Here is a 17,137-nt window from a genome sequence, read left to right as displayed (position 1 = left end):
TTAGATCAAAACTGGAGACGGGGATTTGAGAGATGGCGTTAAATTCCCACCAACACCTCGTATCTCTCTGGGTAAAAAAGTCAAGTCTGTGAGAGAGACGATGCGCAAACACATTTCCAAGCGATACCATAGTTCTCTCTCTGAGCAGGTATGTTTTTAGAAGCATTTATGTGTGTTATCATTGTAAAGTATGGGTGTGAGGATTTTTAAGCAAGTGTAATAAATGTTTTTTTTTGTCCTTATATCTTCCAGTCAAGTCCAGATCGCTCTTCCAGCTGCCCTCACTCGCCTCAGATAGACTCAGACTCTTTGGAAAAGCCCAAACTGAAGCCAGGAGGGTCCGTGGAAAGCCTGAGGAGTTCTCTCAGCGGACAGAGTTCCATGAGTATGTCTGTGTGTTGTGTATATTCTAATAACTCTCAGTATTTGTTTAAACTTGATGTTTGATGTTTATCGCTTTTGAAGTAGTCTAAACATTCTGATCTCGCTGTATTCATCTGTGGTTAAAAAAAACTAACTCCTCAAGTAAAGAAGAACATTTATAATATTTGTCAGATACTAACAGACCCATGATAACTTGTGGTCTTGATGTGACATCTTCTTTTCTGATTCGTGCAGGTGGTCAGACGGTGGGCACCACCGACTCCTCCAACAGCAACAGAGAGAGTGTGAAGTCTGAAGACGGAGAGGAAGACGAGCTGCCTTACCGTGGACCCTTCTGTGGACGTGCTCTGGTTCATACAGATTTCACTCCAAGTCCCTATGACACAGACTCCCTAAAGCTGAAGGTAGGCTATGTTATATTGCTCACTACTTAGATATGAGCTCGTACTGAAAAACAAAAAAACTCAAGCTCAGCTTATCTCGATTCGCAGAGCGGAGACATCATCGAAATCATTAGTAAGCCTCCGATGGGTACGTGGATGGGGATGCTCAACGGCAAAGTCGGAACCTTCAAGTTCATTTATGTGGATGTTCTGAACGAAGAGGAGGTGAAGCCCAAGAAAACACGTAGGAGGAGAAAGGCCCGGCAACCCAAACCCACCTCTGTGGAGGAACTGCTTGATCGCATCAACCTCAAAGTAAAGAAAGGCGTACATTTGTGATTAAAAGCAGTGACTAAAATACTTGCATGTGATTGGTTTTAGCTCTATTTAAAGGAACAGTTTGACATTTAGGGGAAATACACTTACTTGCTTTCTTTTTGAGAGTTGATAACAGCAACCACCTTCAAATCTGTACAGACTAATATTATTCCCCCACCTCCTCACTAGTAAGGTGTTACATACTGTTTGTTAAATCCATGGGGAAATAAAGTGCAAAAGCAACTATTTATATGTAAGTATATAAGTGATAGTTATATTAAGCTTTCTATATTAAGAGATTTAACATGTTAGATTTGCCTTTATTTTGTATGATGCTTCCCTCTCCTCTCAGTCTTAAGCTTCACCTTACTCACAGCAGGCCAATAGGAGTATTTTCTAAAATTTTACCTGTAGCTTAAATAGATTATTTTTCATTTTCATTTCGTGTTGGGAAAATTTTAAGTTAAGCTAACTTCATATTTGTTTTGCAAGATGTGCATGCTCAAATGGCATCCCTCTTACATATTTTAATGGATCTGTTTGTGCACCTTTTATTATCGCCTTTCTACAGGAGCACCTGCCCACGTTTCTTTTTAACGGTTACGAGGATCTAGACACATTTAAGTTGCTAGAGGAGGAGGACCTGGACGAACTCAACATCACAGACTCGCAACACAGAGCCGTGCTGCTCACCGCTGTGGAGCTGCTGCAAGAATATGATGGTGGGTCAGACAAACAACAGAAAGTCTCGCTCTATCATAGAAACGTCCTCAATCCAAGGGCCACATTTCAAATTAGAATATTTGAGGGTTTAGATGTACAGATCGGTATCTAAATACTGTCTGCAGTAGACACACAGTCTGAGTTTGGTTTTAGCTTCTGTAGACATTTTTTTTCTGTTGTTGATGCATCTCATGGTTTAATAGTTAAATTTTCAAGAATAAATGAACAAATCCTGCATAATCCTCTTTAACTCAAATAGCCACAGTAATTTGCAAAATTTTACCATTTAATTCATGTATGGCTTGAAACTAGCAACTGGGATCATAACATCGGGAAATTGTTTGATGTCACAAAGTAAAGAGACTTTGGGGCATTTTTTCTTCTAACAAAGTCTGAGTAGTTGCCCCCTGCTGGCCATCGGAAAGAATGCATGTATAAAGCACTTAATTTTTCAGACTTGGAGGTCAGTTTTGCACGATTTTCTTTTGACTGTCATGCCCCTGGTGGCGGCGTTGTGCATTGCAGGAAGCAGCGACCCAGAGCGAAGCGGTCAGTCTGAAAGCTCACAGGAGAAGCTGCTGCCGGACAGGCGTGGCCTCTTGGGAGACTCCCCACGAGACTCTGGCTGCTACGAGAGTAATGAGAACCTGGAGAACGGTAATGACAGCCTGACCCGCCTGTGAACACTGTACCCTTCTTCAGCCCTCCTCTGCCTCATCCCTGTCTAGAAAGACTCTCCAGCTCAAGCATTCCAATCCACCAGATTCCGTTTCCATGCTCTTCTGGAAAGACTCTGCTGTCGTCGCATTTACTTCTAGCGCTTCATGTTTTGTTTTTTTGTTTTTTTTCCCTCTTCAAGCATCGTCATGCTTTTTTCTGTTTCTGCATCACTGAATCAAACTGTTTTGTGGTCACTTGTCTGTTCAGTGCTTCTAAAAGTTGGCATCACTTGCCTTCTCAACATAATACAGAGGACAGGTAACAAGGGACTAGCAAATTTACTTACTTGATGTTGAGCTGAGCAGTGACATTTTTCAGGCCTTGGAAGAAGCTGCGTGCAGAGCAGCTTGCAGATCTACAAATAGATCCGCAGTGTTGACTTGTGTGGTGGTTTTTGCATTTGCTGAAAGTGGTGGCTGTTGTGTGATGAGTGTTTAAACAAGCTTTAGGTCTACTTACATTAAAAACAGTACATTTTTGCAGTAAGTGCTCGCTTTATTCACAGCTGTATCATGCTTATTACAGTGGTTTTCTCTTTAGACTTAAGTCTACAAACTGTCGAAATGCAAAAAGCTGTGCTTTCTGAATGTCACGTGATTGGACTAAGATGTCAGATCAGCCTCACCTTAAAGTGTATTTCCTTTAAGATTCTGATGTTTGTGTGTATATATATTTTTTTTTTTTAGTCCAGTAAAACCTAATGTTGCACAATATTTTATCACGTGCCTGAAGACTGCATATTGCAGCAGCATTAAAATATTTACTTAACAGTGTAAGTGTTTAAAATAAGGCATTTTGTATCATTGTAAATGCACAAAAATGCAGAGGGCTTAGGGCTACTTTAAAATGTTTAACCAACTTCTCATTGAAGTGTGGCACGTTTAGGCCCTGAAGTCTCAGCATTTTCTGAAGTGTGCTTCTGTCGTGGTTGAGTGTGAGGAATAAATCGCTCCATGCTTTACCACAACTGACTGCTTGCTGCTTTTCTTTTACCCATCGTTCATTTTAGTGCACATTTAGCTGCTTGTTTTGACTTTTTTCTCTTTGGTGTCATTTCAAAGTAGACACTTTCCAAGACTCCCTGCTCTGCTGCTGTTGTGTTTAACCCAGATACATGTCACAACTGCCTGGCAGCTGTATGATCTGCGCACACTCCACTTGTTTATTTCAGGAAGGGGCAAAAAGACACGCTCGACCATCAGCAGATCTTCATCTGGCTTTGAGTCCAGCCACCTCCCATCCCCAGAGTACCCTGTCCTCCCCCTGCCCCTCACCTCCATCCAGTCCAGCAAGTCTTCATCCCACAGTAAACCCAGATGCTTCCCCCATGTCCATCCTAACCTCCCAAAGCGCGGTTTGAGCTCAAAAGGTTGTATTCAGAGCAGATCGTTTGCTAGGAGCCACAGCTGCATGGAGCTAAGAAGAAACGCAGCACAGACTCCGCTACGCCGCTGCTTCTCCCTGACGATTCTCCACAAAGATCAGAAAAGAAGACTCCTCCTCCGCCCTAAAGACTTAAATCTGTACATAAAGAGCACAAAAAACCCACTGACAGTCGTGCGTCCATCCTCCCACGCTTTATGTAGGACATCCTGCACTGCTGCATGTACCAGCACAGCAACACAGCAGGCACACCCAGAGCCGCCACCCACAGCTCCACCCAAAAGGTCCAGCGACCATGTAGCTACACCTTCCTTATTAAACCCAGAGCGAGAGCCCTTACCGACAGTAATGCCCGACAGAGAGCACATCTTTCTAGGAGAAAGGAAGGGTGCTTCAGTTTCAGCCACTTCTGAAGCTTGTCGGCTGAAACGAAAAGAACTTAGAAGTAAATCTGGCGGTGGAGCCGGTTTCTAACAAGGTCTGTACAGTAAGTGCAGTACAGAAAGGTGTGACTTTACAGCTGTTGATTTTTGGTTTTCAGCTAAATGGAAATTCTGAAAATCTAACCACAGGTTTTCAAAGAAAATATAAGTGTAAACTTGGCATCTAAAGTGGTAACGTGTAGGTCTGTGCTTACGCTGTTAAACCACATTCATGTAGCTACTGACCCCCTCGGTCACAGTTTCAGTGATCTCCATTCAGCTGAATCTGGTTCGTGTCCAACAGTTACACAAGCAGCAGCGCTCGCTCAGAGTTGTCATTTTTCAACACAAAGCATTCATGAATAATTTACTCCTCCTGGGTTCACTGTAATGGAACGTTCTCAAACTGTTAATATGAACTGAGTGTGTTGTTGTTGTGTGTGTGTGTGTGTGTGTGTGTGTGTGTGTGTGTGTGTGTGTGTGTGTGTGTGTATATATAAATATAGAATATAATAATGACAGCTTGCCTATACAGACAATTTTGCCCCAGATGGCAAAGTACAGGCACAAACTAGAAAAGCAATAAGCAGTTTCTTTTTCAGGGTTTATTGACACAATGTTTATATTAGGAACACCCCAATCAAAACATCTGCTGTGAAAGGAACCTAAAATTATTAACAGGCAATCAGCTTTTATGATAACAAAATGAATGTTTCCAGACAATGCAAAAACATTATCTCCACTAAATAGTGATACAGAAAATGTTCTTATGTATTAAGCATAAAAATAACAGCAGTAAATGCTTTTTTTTTCTTAAATAAATCTGATGTTTTTACAGTACTGTTACAGAAAGATGTAATGAGGGGTATATATCCTGAAAACTTATTAACGATTAGTTAAATTAAAACTCCACCACTGTTAAATTAAATTATTATATAATTATATTTCCATAAATCATGTTTCTTAGTCTTTTTTTTTTTATGTATTATTTTTTCTAAATCTACTAAGTGTTCTGTCTGTGCTTAGCTTAGGTTGTGTTAGTAGCCCTGAGTAGAAGTGGGATGTAGAATGTGTTCACAGTTTAGGCTGTGGGGCCATTTCATGAAGGGACTGTTTGACCAGCCCCAGTGTGTCCAGAGCAGTACCCCAGGCGAGGGTAACTCCCCAACCCCCGTGGCCATAGTTGTGGACCACAGGCACCGGCCGGCCCTGCAGCTCCACCACTTCCCTCTCCACCCTTGGGTTCTTCCTGCTGGGCCTCAGGCCGACCCACTCGCTAAGAATTTTGGCTTTGTTGAGTGACGGCTCCAACCTACTGCAGCGCTCCAGGATGCCCTTAGTGTCTCTGTCGTCCACCTGCAGCCGCCAGTCTCCTTCTTGCCTCGTCCCACCTATAGTGACACTGCGTATGCCGGGGTAGATGTACGTCGTCCCATCTCCATCTCTAATGAAGTGCTGCACCCAGGGGGCCTCCACTTTGAGGACCTGGCCTCTGACAGGGTACACTTGTGTGTCTCCCACCAATACTTTGGAGCCGAGACCGGAGCAGTTGACAATGATATCAAAGCTGTTACTCAATTCTTGAAGATTGTTGACTTTCCTCTGTTCCACTTGACCTCCAGCTTTTCTGAACCTTTAGAGAAGAATTTATGATGTTAACATGACGAACTTAAAATTAAGTAGAGTTCATTTGTAATTAAAAGCTTTTGGATATAATAGTATGACGTGATAAAAGAAGTTTAATGTAGGGGATGAACCTCTTCTCGAGCCATGGCAGGTAGGTGGAGCATTCGCATTTTAAGGTGGTGAAAGCCTGACCAAACTTGTGATCTGGGAAGCGTTTCAGTTCAACATCAGTCATGAGTCGAAAGCCGATCACAAACTCTGACCAGAATGGTTTTTTAACTGCTGGAACCTCTTTAAAAATTTGCCAGCTGCAAGAAATTAGTAGAGAAATCAGTTGTTCGACAATGGATCGGATCAACTTTTACAGCATCGTATACAAGTAATTGCTACCCAGAGTTCAGCATTACTCCAGCTTCTGGTGCACATTGAGACTGAGCAATGGCCAACAGGTGATCAAAGCTGTTCTTGAACCAGCATCTTTGTCTTTGCAAGGGAATATCTGATGGAGAAAGGCATCATGTAAAGCAAATGTGCACTGCGTTTTTATTTTTATATACATTGCATAATGTGGTGCAGCTGTAGTGTAAATCTCTGAGACAGATCCTGTTTTCTTACCTGGAAATTGTGCAGCAAACAAAATCCCAGCAGCTCCGTCACTTGTTGTGTCCGGGCTGAATTTGTCAGCCATCAAAGTAACAGAGCAGAAAGGTAGAGCTTCAACAATGCACACAGCAGTGGAGAATCCAATCACGCCAGCTCCAACAACCACAACCCTGACGCTTTTCATCATGGCAGCTCTGCACCTCAAACGACAAGAGAATTTTTACTAAATGCCAAATAACCTTTGTTATGACTCTTTTAAAAGTTACTCAACGACTTGCGGGTATAAACATGTCACATCATTATCACAACATCTTAACTGACACCCTAGTCCAAGGTTCAATCACACAAAATCCTTATCTTATTCCACGCGTTTCAAATTGTCCATTACGAAACAATCATTGTAAGAGCAGTGTACATGCAGTTATCCATAAAACAAAGGCTACTGGTGTACCAAATGTCCAAGTCTTGCATTTGCTGTAGCTGTTTAAAATCTAACAGTTCTGATTGTCCTTTTAGGGTTATATACAAGAACAAAGCACCCTGTATGTGCAGCAATGTCCTTTCACTTTCACTTCTAGCGAGCCTGAACAACTTGACAAGAAGTTGCAAAATCATTTTCTTAATTTCATTATTTAGTGTTTGTTTCAAAGACTTTGTTGTTAATGTTGCCTTAGGAGACCTCAAAAACTCACGGTGCCTCAATCCTGCCTTTTACAAATAAATAAAAAGCAGCTCTTACAAAACAGAGCTCTCTTTCTCACAGGCTCTCAAACACCCTGACATTTCTTAGAGTGTATTAAGGATTACTGATTAGTATTACTGATACTAATTATGATACATTTCTATGACTAAAGCTCTTGAAGATGAACAGCCAAATAGTGAACAATATATATAATTAAACAATGTTTTAATTACTGCATTGTCACATAAGAGATACATATGTATGTGTGTGCTTTTCTGGGGTCTGAAAAGTTCCAAATTCACCATTTATAGTACTACTTGCAGACTTGCCCTCTGCACAGACCCAGCGGGTCAGGGTGGAACAGGAAGCTGAGGATGAAGGCACAGAAATGGCTAAGGGGGGGTTGTTCTCCCCAGAAAGGTTTGGAGGGAACTGATGAATTGACGGTGGAATGAAAAGGGGGTCCACCAGCCAAACTTCAGTTAACAGGCTCTCCTCATTAATTTCTTTTTCACAATGCATAGATGTGTATTCTAGTTATTGCTGCAGCTGAAACTGTCTTACAGATTGTGGAAGTATATTTATTAAATGAATCATCTGTATTTTTCTTAGAATTATCACACAATAATTCAGTTATATATCTAGCTGTAAGTTCTAGCCGGTTGTAACAGCAACCATACAAAAATCCACTCCCAACTGCTTTATTGGAAAGGTACGAATACCTTAGACATTAGTGAAATATAGCTGATATGATGTTGGAAAATATATTCTATTTTCGTTATGCATTTCAAAATAAAAACTATTTCTTTTGAAAAAATTTTATTAGAAGAACGTTCGCTTAATATGGAAATATAATCTAAACTAAATACATGTTGTATGGCTCACTTTAAAAACAAAGTCCCATTGACATTAAAAAAAAAAATCCCTAGACCTACCCGAGAAGAGCAGAAATCGCAACAAATATAGCAGCAAAGTTCTGTCAAAGTGTGTGGATATTAAATATGAATGCGCAACTTTGAATGGCTCTCCAGAGTGCAAACTAACAACTAATGAAATAAAGCACGTGGCAGTGCGTTGTAAGGAATCGAAAATGTCTATACAGATAAATAAGCCTTCTACACACCGAAAGCTCGACAATCCAAATGTATCCACCCACCTAAAATAAAACTGTCTCCTTCTTCTTCTCCCCGCACAGAAAATGTCGCCAAAGACCGACAACAGGTGCTGTGTGTTTCTGTTTTTTTCTCGGGAACGTGCACTTCCTGAATCAAATGTCATTAGCTATGATAGTTTTAGTTATTTTAAAAGTCCCACTGAGTTATTAAAATAAAATAATTTCCCATAATGCCACCTATTTACCAATTTAAACAAACCTTTATTAACCGAGAAGAAAGGGTTGATCGACGGGGAGAAGTGCGACCCTCAGTGGCGGCTCGGCGTGGATCTCGTCAGAACCTCACATCTCGCGATAGGTGGCTCATATCACGCTCTGGTCCGTCCAGCGAGCGAAGGTAAGGTCCTAAAAGCTGACTACTTCAAATTAAACCGCAGTTTATACGTCCAAGTCCTGTCACCAGACCGAAAATTATTAGTTAACTTCTTTTGAAAGCTTTATTTCGGTCGCATTCTTCGCCATTTCTGCTTCTCGTGCCCCCCTTTCAAGACAGCGGCGGTGCATTGTTTGCTTTGAGACAATTAGCTTGCTTGCTAACATCCATTCGTCTGTAAACATTATTTAAGCTGAATGTCAGCGAACTCTGCATGAACGTGATGAACAGTGCAAAATATTATCTGTAAGTTAATGTATGAGGTGAATGTAAATACCAGTATGGGTTCAATTTTGATTTTGAAAACATGAGGCTAAACTAAACAACGACCAATATTATAGACAGTTTTTTATTATACTTTATTATTTATTTTATTGTAATATGAAGAATATTTTTGTTAGTTTAGCAGGACTGATCACTACAGATTAATCAGCTCTGTAATACAAATTTATTCTAGATCTATAATACCAAATGTATGCTTACACGACAGACTCGTATTTGGACAGTCCAACCATGTCTGGTCTCCTAAATGTGACAAATTCCTGAGAAACTGTTGTTATTAATATTTGTCCTACATTTTTACAGACTGAACATTTACTAATGGATAAACGGATAATGTAGATTCCTCTGGTCATGTATGAGTAAGTAGTAATAGCAGTGGTAATACGAAAAAGATCATATTTAAAAAACGCACTGTACCTCTGATATAAGCCAAACATATATACTGCTGAGGTCAGAAGTTTACATATATTCGTATCATAATGGGCATAAATGTCTTCTTTAAAAGCCCAAAATCACATGACCTTCATGCCCATGATGAGTTCATATAAACTTTTAAACTAACTGTACACTCATTTTGTTTTCATATGTTCTCATTATTCATTTAAGGGACAGATGTGGTTGTTTTTGCGGCAAAGATGTCTCAAAAATCAACAAGTCCACCTTCATCGCTTATGGCTCACCTTCATTCAGAGTCACATAAACAGAGCATCCTGAGCAAATTCAACAAGCTCAGGAAAAGTGACCTGCTGTGTGACATTACTCTTGTCGTGGAGGATGTGCAGTTCAAGGCCCACAAAGCCCTGCTGGCAGCAAGCAGTGAGTACTTCTCCATCATGTTCACAGCGGAAGATCAGATCCATCGGTCCACCCACCGGCTGGACGGTATGGCACCAAACATGTTTGCAGCAGTGCTGGAGTTCATCTACAGCGCCCAGGTGTCTGTGGAGGAGAGCGCCACAGAGCAGCTCCTGGCCACAGCTCATCGAATGGAAGTCGGTGACCTTGTCAAAGTGCTCACTGACCTAACTCGCTCTGCAGCAGGGGTCAAATGCAATGATGCTCAAGCAAACAAAGCTGAAGATGCAGAGCAGGTGAAGCGCAAAAGAGGGCGGCCGAGGAAAGATGTAGGTGCACCTGTGACAGAGCTGGTGGGGAGAAGAGAACCATGTGAGAGCTCAGAGGACCGACAGGCAGAAGATAATCCAAAAACTGAGTCTCAGCCTAGAAATGAGGACCCTGAAGAACACCAAAGCCGGCAGAGCAAACGCAAAATCAACCCACCGGTAAAATATAAGGGCTACAAAGTGGGCAATAACACAGCAGGACACAAGGAGCCTGGGAAGAGGGGCAGGAAAAGGAAATACCCTGACACTGAGGCACGATGTGAGGACTGTGGAAAAGTCTTTAAAAGCCACCTGTTTTTAAAGATTCATCAGCGCACTCATACAGGTAATTACACTCTGATTTAAAGAGGTCAGAATGGAGGTTTAATACAAATTTGGCCTTTTTTCTAGAGTTTTTGGACATCGTTTAAAAAAGGACTTCATTCCCTCAACTGTAATAAAAATAAATGTTTTAACTTTTCAAATGTTGTGCTGAAAAAAAAAAAAAATGAAAAATAGAAACGCATAGAAAGTACAGATGACTACGACTGATGAGAGTTTAGCAGTCACTAATCACATCCGCACCTGTAAAAGTACAACTACTTTCTTTAACTCCAGGTGAGAAGCCTTTCCACTGCATGGTGTGCGTGAAGAGTTTTACCCAGAAGCACACTCTGCTGGCTCACCAGCGCATGCACACTGGAGAAAAGCCATTTGTTTGTACCGTCTGCTCCAAAGCGCTTTCCACCAAACACTCCCTGCAAGAGCACATGAACCTCCATGAAGGTAGGACCCAATGAACTGACTTCTCAGTTTCTCATGTTTGATAAGTAGTAACTTTGTTTACAAGTAATTTCCAGGAATCCTCATAATTTCCTGAAAGTGATCTTTCCAACAAAGTTGATCTACAGTCTGATTTGAGAAATGTAGAAAGTGTTAGTTGTTGCAGTGATTACGTCAGACCTACTATTCTTAGTTTCAGCTGTATTTTTTTTTTAATTCGAACAGAGTAGCTTTCAGGATGGCATACGACCCTCCTCACCAGCTTTTTCTTCTGATTGGCTACTTCATTTAAACTTTATCTATATAACGCCTCAAGGCGCTTTATATTGTAAGGTAAAAAGAAATGAACACATTCAGCCGGTACTGAAAGGCTATGTTTCACCAATAGAATGCAAAGCCAAAGTAAATCAGGCACTCCTTAAAGCACCGTCTGACGAGCTGTTCACTGCATTGTGCAGATTGAAGTCCTGGATGTAGCCCAAAAGATTAACACTACACGAACAAGCAGATATAGAACAGATAACAGACCATCAAACCACATTCCAATGTCTGGACTTGATTCCTAGAAATGGATCGTTATCCACTGTTTGAAAATACTTTCGATTCAGTGCAAAGGATGTAAACCAGGAACAAATCTTATGCAAACGGTGCTGTACAGTTGTCTTCATTGCAAAGCAACACAGCTAACATATTTAGCCCCTAAAAATGCACAGTGGCAATAACTGTGCTGTATGCAAAAGTCACAGGGGGAAATAGATTGGGATCTCATGTGTTATTATAATATAATGAAATACTACATTTTACTTCTATTAGATACACTTGGGCCTAGTAAATACATGCCTTCTTTAACATAAATGAAGAAATGTAGGGGAAAAGCTTTTTACAACTAAGGGGTAAAAAGATGTTTTAAGAAGAATTAAGGTGTTTTGTTTCTCTGGCTAGGAAAACCGGAAGGATTTTCAGTTTACTACCTATTACTTCTTAATACAACTCTTTTAAATGTGCCCAAAAATCAAATGCCCACATTTTGTGTCTTGCCTGTGCTTTTGATTTACCTAGCTTAATTTGGTGTGAGTTGCCTAGTTTTGGATGGATATTGGCTGTAGAGATGACTTCCTTCTCTTAATGGCACTAAAGCCAAAGTGCTCTAGCATATTGTGATGTTGATCTCTCATTAGCTCTGTTTTATTTGCTTCTTTAGAAGAGAAATCCTTTGACTGTGATAAATGTGGAAAGACCTTCACTCAGAAAAGACAACTTAAAAGCCATTACAGAGTTCACACAGGTAAGACATGGGGAAACTGCAAGAGATCTGGTCAGTGTATTCAATCAATCTGAAGGTAAAATCATTGAATCTTTATTTTTAAATAAAGGGAAATCATTGCCAGAATGTGCTCAGTGTCATCACAAGTTTATGGATGCAGCTCAACTGAAAAAGCACGTGAGAACTCATACAGGTAAGATCAGCTCTCCAAGTCATTCTTTTGCTATTGATATCTGCTTTATGGAAGCTTGTGCTGCAGCAGCTGATGGTGTTAACGTTTACACAGGTGAGAAGCCTTTCACTTGTGAAATCTGTGGAAAATGTTTCACAGCCAAGAGCACACTGCAGACTCACATCAGAATCCACAGGTCAGCTGTTATATTTGATTTTCACTCCACTTTTAACAGTTTTTGCTCCCTGCTGTATAATATACGACCCAGGAGGAGACATGTGGTCATAACTGCCTCAATATCTGGTTTTGCAGAGGTGAGAAGCCTTATAACTGCAGCATCTGCAAGAAGTCCTTTTCAGACCCCAGTGCAAGACGACGACATGTTGCCTCCCACTCGGGGAAGAAACCCTTCACCTGCTCCTTCTGCAGCCTTTCTTTTACACGCCTGGACAATCTGAAAACACACACCAAATCCCACAACAAGGAGAGAGCTGCGGGTGGAGAGGCCTCATCGGATACTGCGGCAAAAGATGGCTCTGGAGCCCCGCAGGAAGAGGTGCAAAATATCCTTCACCTGCAGCAGTACCAGCTGCCTGCCACCTCTGAACAGGAGCTCCAGGTGGTGGTGACGGAGGATGTGGACCACATTAACTTTATCCCGGGTCAGGACCACGAGATCAGCCTCATCAGCACAGAGGGCGAGATGGCTCAGTCAGCCCCCTCTAAACTCACCCTCCTCGCCCGGCCATCGGGGCACGTGCACAATGTGGCATTGGTCACTCAGGGTGATGTGGTGGATCAGACCTCTCAGATCCACACTATAAGTATGCTGCAGGGTCAGATGATGCACCAAGCTGAGCAGATGCATGTTATCACTTTGAGTAAAGAGGCTATGGAGCAGCTGCAGGCCCATCACGGTCCTCCGCAGCCCTTTCAGATAACACAGCGTCCCATTCAACAGCTGCAGGTGATGCATCAGCCAATCCAGCAGCTGCCTGTTGCTCAGGAGCCCTCGGAGGGGCAGGTGAGCAGGGAACAACAACAAGGCCGGGCTATTCACGTCAGCAGCCAGAGCAGCCAACCGATCTCCATCAGTCAGACTAGCGAGCAGATCTCCAACCATCACATCCAAGGACAGACATTTCAGATCCAATCAGGAACTGTGTCCTACCTGTACACCACCGGACTGCCACAGGAGAGCTGAGTGATCTGGACCACCGGGAACTTAAATCTGATGGTGCTACTGTGGAGATCAACTATATACAGACAAAACTGACCATAGTCAAAGGTAGCAGTATTAAAAGATGAAGTTTGTATTTTCTTTAATGAACTTTTTATATAAAAAAAAATATATAAGCATACCTTTTTATACTGTTGTGTTTCCTTCCACACACTACACCACTGTAATCTGATGAATTTGTCTGGCAGATACCTTCCTCATTATGCCTTTATCTGTGCCACAAATTTCTGCGCAGCACAATGATCACACTTTGTGTGTGAAATATCTAATATCTTTCATACTTTGCCCAAGGTATTGCACTGTTTGACACTTTTCTGCAGCAGATCCTTGTTCTTTGCCATATTGCTTAAAAACTGTGGCACGATTAATAATGTGGAACATCTGTCTTAAGTAGTTTTCCTTTAATTGGCCTCACCTGGTTAACTAATTACGACAGGTGTCTGAGATTGATATGAGTGATCCAAAGAGCCCCCAGACACAAAGACCAAAAACCTTCTGGTTATTGCTTTGGTTGCAAGCAGATTGCCATGGTTACCTGGAGTTTTTCATGTCTGATGGCAAATACTTGCCAGCTACTGGCCAACTGATAGTACATCATGATAAAGTCTGACACAAACCAGAAAAGGAGAAGGTTCGACTTCAAAGTAGAAGTTTGCTTCAGTGCTGCAGCAATCATGTGTCAAAGGGCGCCACTTTTACTGGCATGTGTCTGTAGACAAATCTGTCACTTCCATTCGAATGCAGCACTATCTTACTCGCCAAAAGCAGTCACAAAGAGCCTTTTATCATCCAGCTGGGGAATACAGCGACAGTTGATCCTACATCATCAGCATGACTGTCAAACACCCAAAATGATGCTCAAGTTAATGACATGTTGTTAGTGGCCATGTGTGAAAACCCTTGAGGCCTTGGAGGCAGCACTCAGATCTCAGTCCATGACACGAAAGGCAGGAATATCAGGAGCCATAATGGAGGAACTCCCAAACAAACAAATGTGATATTTTTCAGTTTCCAGGTTTGAAAAGTGTCTTAAACCTGAATTTGTATTTATTGGTATTTAATCATTTTATTAATTACTGTAAAATTGGTGATAATAAAGCGGGTAGCTTTTGCAGGTATGACTGGTTCCAAGATCCTCACTTCCAAAACGCTCAATTCGAGTCTTTAAAAGGTTTGTTCACAATCAAATGGTTGATATAAACATGGCTATCTCCACCTTTTATGTACAGTCTGAACAGAAGACAGTTACTATGCAACAGATGCTAAACAGTTATTATTTTTAATGATTTTTTAGAGCTTATGACAAAACAGGTTTTTGTTTTTGCCCACTTAAAAATGTCATCATTTGGTTTTATTTCATAAGATGTGACCAAACTCATTCTACAACTGAAAAATGAACTTTGACATGATTCCTTTGATAAATTTGCAATAAGCTCAAATTGGTCTATATCTAATATGAGTATTAGAAACCTTAAGTAGACATGATGTAATGCTATTAATTGACAAAAGTTAAGTACGGATAAAAATAAAGGCAAATTATAGAAATATCCAGAAAGTAAAATATCAGTGATAAGGGTTTTGTTAAGAGCTTTGAAAGTATTTATTTTGAATATTTAAAAAGTTACTGAAATATGGAGAGGAGCAACATCAAGATGCTGTGCTGTAGGTTAAAGGGAAGACATGCATGTCACAGCTTTGGGAATGGAATAGATAACATTCAGTTCACACAGAGCTATAAAACACTACAGGCAAGCCTACAGCAAGCTAATCTGCTAATCAAGATGGTGTGTGTGACTGATTGCTGCACCTCACAGATCTGGGAACAAAGCCTCGGCTGTCGGGAGGCGCAGGCGACACAGATCCTGAAAGAGAAACAAAGGCGGATTCAAGCTGAACATCTAAGAGATAAAACTGGGCACCCTGCTATACCTGTCTGACGAAACCGATCCAGATTGTCTTTAATGTGAAGAGGCAGTCCCTGCTGCTCAGAATTTCACACTTAAAGACACCTGCTAAAGTATTTATACCTACACTCTATATCCATACTGGTACTCAGGTTGTTGCACTCAACTTATCGTCTTATTTTATTACTTGTTATTCTGTTTGTTAAAAAACAAAACAAAAGACCAACAACTATTATTTATTACTTTAAAAAAAAAAAAAAAAAATCAGTTTCTTCATTATTATTATTTTTTTCGCTCCGGGACCGTGTGTGCATAATTTCGTTCCACCTCATGTTAACTTGTGATGCGAATGACAATAAAGCTCCTTGAATCCTTGAAGATGGGTGACCGCAAAAGCATTTTCACACATTCTTGACCTTGAAACCAGCAATGTACTGTCTCGCTTTACGTTCACCATTTAGTAGTTGTCCTATTATTATGTAGACGTAATCTTCATTAGTTGGGACACCAGTGAATTCAATATGCTTTAAAACTCCAAAATGTACCGTGCTGTAAAAAAGTATCTCCCCATCCACCTTCTTGTTTTTTACATTAGAGATGAAACAAGTTTTTAAATGATTATTTCACTCACTGCTTTAGGTCTGTCTGTGCTCATGTTTGAAAGACCTCTGGCTGTTTCTGCTCTCTGCTGTCTTGGCTCTGTTGCAAAGTCCTGAGGTGTGGTGTAGTTTGTGAGGCTGCCAGGCTGCAGGGCTGAATGCAGCCTGTTCCGGTGCAGACCTGTGCACACAGAAATAGAACAGAGTGAGAGCTATGCTGCAGTGTGAAAATAACATCTATAAAGAAATTTAAAATGTCATCACAAAAAGATATGAGTGTCTGGATAATCTGATGGCTTTCGATTTCACTCATGAACCGCATGAGCAGCTTTACATTATTGCTTCACTGCTCTGAGATGGAGGTGGTGGGCTCAGTACCTGTCGAGGGACTTCTAGTACTCAGTCTGCTGACTGACAGCGTGGAATAAGTCCTGCTTTGACCTGTGATATAACGATACCGAGAAAGTAGGAGTGAAATGTCAAGTCAAGAATGTCTGAAGCAGACAAAATCTTACAGGCAAAGCGAGCTGTTGGTCTGTCATCCTGTTGAGTATCAGGAGAGCCTGGAAGGCTTTTACCTGCTGTCGAAGTTCCTCTGGAGAGAGCTGCCTCCACATCGTTCATCTGGTTCTGCAGTTTTTCCAGCTGCTGAAAGGCCTCTTGTTTAAGGCTGCACTGCTGCTGTAGCTGCCCCCTCACCTGGACCCCAACAATGTGGTTAAAAGTTGTTGTTTTTTTTATTCCTGCTTAAATTTAAAATGAAAACACCATGTGCATTGATATTGACTTGAGAGATCTATCACCAGAATGAGGCCAAGACTAACTCTGTATCTGTAAGTATCTCTACAGGATTTTTGCACCAAGGCACTGCAAAAATCCTTTAACCTCTCATCCAAGAGGCTTCTTCAGTTCTGCAAACTGATGAAGAGTCTCAGGTATTCAACCCCTCGTGGATTTGTCCCATTGGAGGTGGTCCTGAGAGTCATGTCATCACGCAAT

The 17,137-nt window shown here is 41.3% G+C and overlaps 4 protein-coding genes across 8 annotated transcripts in view; 2 read left to right on the top strand and 2 right to left on the bottom strand.

The window, feature by feature from the left end:
• Window positions 1–4,788, top strand: part of sash1b (SAM and SH3 domain containing 1b) — a 56,786-nt gene extending 51,998 nt beyond the window's left edge. Inside the window, exons 13-19 of one of the 3 annotated variants that reach the window (XM_040042473.1) lie at window positions 5–148; window positions 253–385; window positions 619–788; window positions 876–1,082; window positions 1,657–1,807; window positions 2,334–2,465; window positions 3,700–4,788. In XM_040042473.1, coding sequence (XP_039898407.1) covers window positions 5–148; window positions 253–385; window positions 619–788; window positions 876–1,082; window positions 1,657–1,807; window positions 2,334–2,465; window positions 3,700–4,385 — 1,623 coding nt within the window. In that variant the 3' untranslated portion in view covers window positions 4,386–4,788. Of the gene's footprint in view, window positions 1–4; window positions 149–252; window positions 386–618; window positions 789–875; window positions 1,083–1,656; window positions 1,808–2,333; window positions 3,496–3,699 lie in introns of those variants that run through there. The other 2 variants (XM_040042474.1, XM_040042475.1) reach the window with 2 other exon arrangements.
• Window positions 4,789–5,303: 515 nt separating this feature from the next.
• Window positions 5,304–8,777, bottom strand: ddo (D-aspartate oxidase). Of its 2 annotated transcripts, none has more exons than XM_040042486.1 (5): window positions 8,618–8,777; window positions 6,575–6,756; window positions 6,350–6,458; window positions 6,091–6,267; window positions 5,304–5,966 (listed from the first exon to the last, which is right to left on the bottom strand). In XM_040042486.1, exons 2-5 carry the CDS (start codon window positions 6,747–6,749, stop codon window positions 5,408–5,410), a joined length of 1,020 nt encoding a protein of 339 aa, XP_039898420.1. In that variant the 5' UTR covers window positions 6,750–6,756; window positions 8,618–8,777; the 3' UTR covers window positions 5,304–5,407. The 2 variants fall into 2 exon arrangements, with proteins under 2 accessions (XP_039898420.1, XP_039898419.1); XM_040042485.1 differs by having other exon boundaries at window positions 8,401–8,658.
• On the top strand, window positions 8,682–13,756 carry zbtb24 (zinc finger and BTB domain containing 24). 2 transcript variants are annotated; one of them, XM_040042476.1, is made up of 7 exons: window positions 8,682–8,755; window positions 9,680–10,522; window positions 10,795–10,962; window positions 12,161–12,244; window positions 12,333–12,416; window positions 12,510–12,591; window positions 12,708–13,756. In XM_040042476.1, exons 2-7 carry the CDS (start codon window positions 9,709–9,711, stop codon window positions 13,597–13,599), a joined length of 2,124 nt encoding a protein of 707 aa, XP_039898410.1. In that variant the 5' UTR covers window positions 8,682–8,755; window positions 9,680–9,708; the 3' UTR covers window positions 13,600–13,756. The 2 variants fall into 2 exon arrangements, with proteins under 2 accessions (XP_039898410.1, XP_039898411.1); XM_040042477.1 differs by lacking the exon at window positions 8,682–8,755 and adding an exon at window positions 8,848–9,037.
• The window catches only part of si:ch73-242m19.1, a 35,838-nt gene continuing 28,806 nt past the window's right edge, over window positions 10,106–17,137 (bottom strand). Inside the window, exons 43-47 of the mRNA XM_040042459.1 lie at window positions 16,717–16,837; window positions 16,517–16,579; window positions 16,171–16,319; window positions 15,443–15,497; window positions 10,106–10,218 (exon numbers count right to left, since the gene is read on the bottom strand). Coding sequence (XP_039898393.1) covers window positions 15,444–15,497; window positions 16,171–16,319; window positions 16,517–16,579; window positions 16,717–16,837 — 387 coding nt within the window. The 3' untranslated portion in view covers window positions 10,106–10,218; window position 15,443. The remainder of the gene's footprint in view (window positions 10,219–15,442; window positions 15,498–16,170; window positions 16,320–16,516; window positions 16,580–16,716; window positions 16,838–17,137) is intronic.

Source organism: Simochromis diagramma, unplaced genomic scaffold, assembly GCF_900408965.1.
Source record: "Simochromis diagramma unplaced genomic scaffold, fSimDia1.1 OVJJ01000304.1, whole genome shotgun sequence".
Classification (NCBI taxonomy): domain Eukaryota; kingdom Metazoa; phylum Chordata; class Actinopteri; order Cichliformes; family Cichlidae; genus Simochromis; species Simochromis diagramma.
This window is presented reverse-complemented; position numbering and strand designations above follow the sequence as displayed.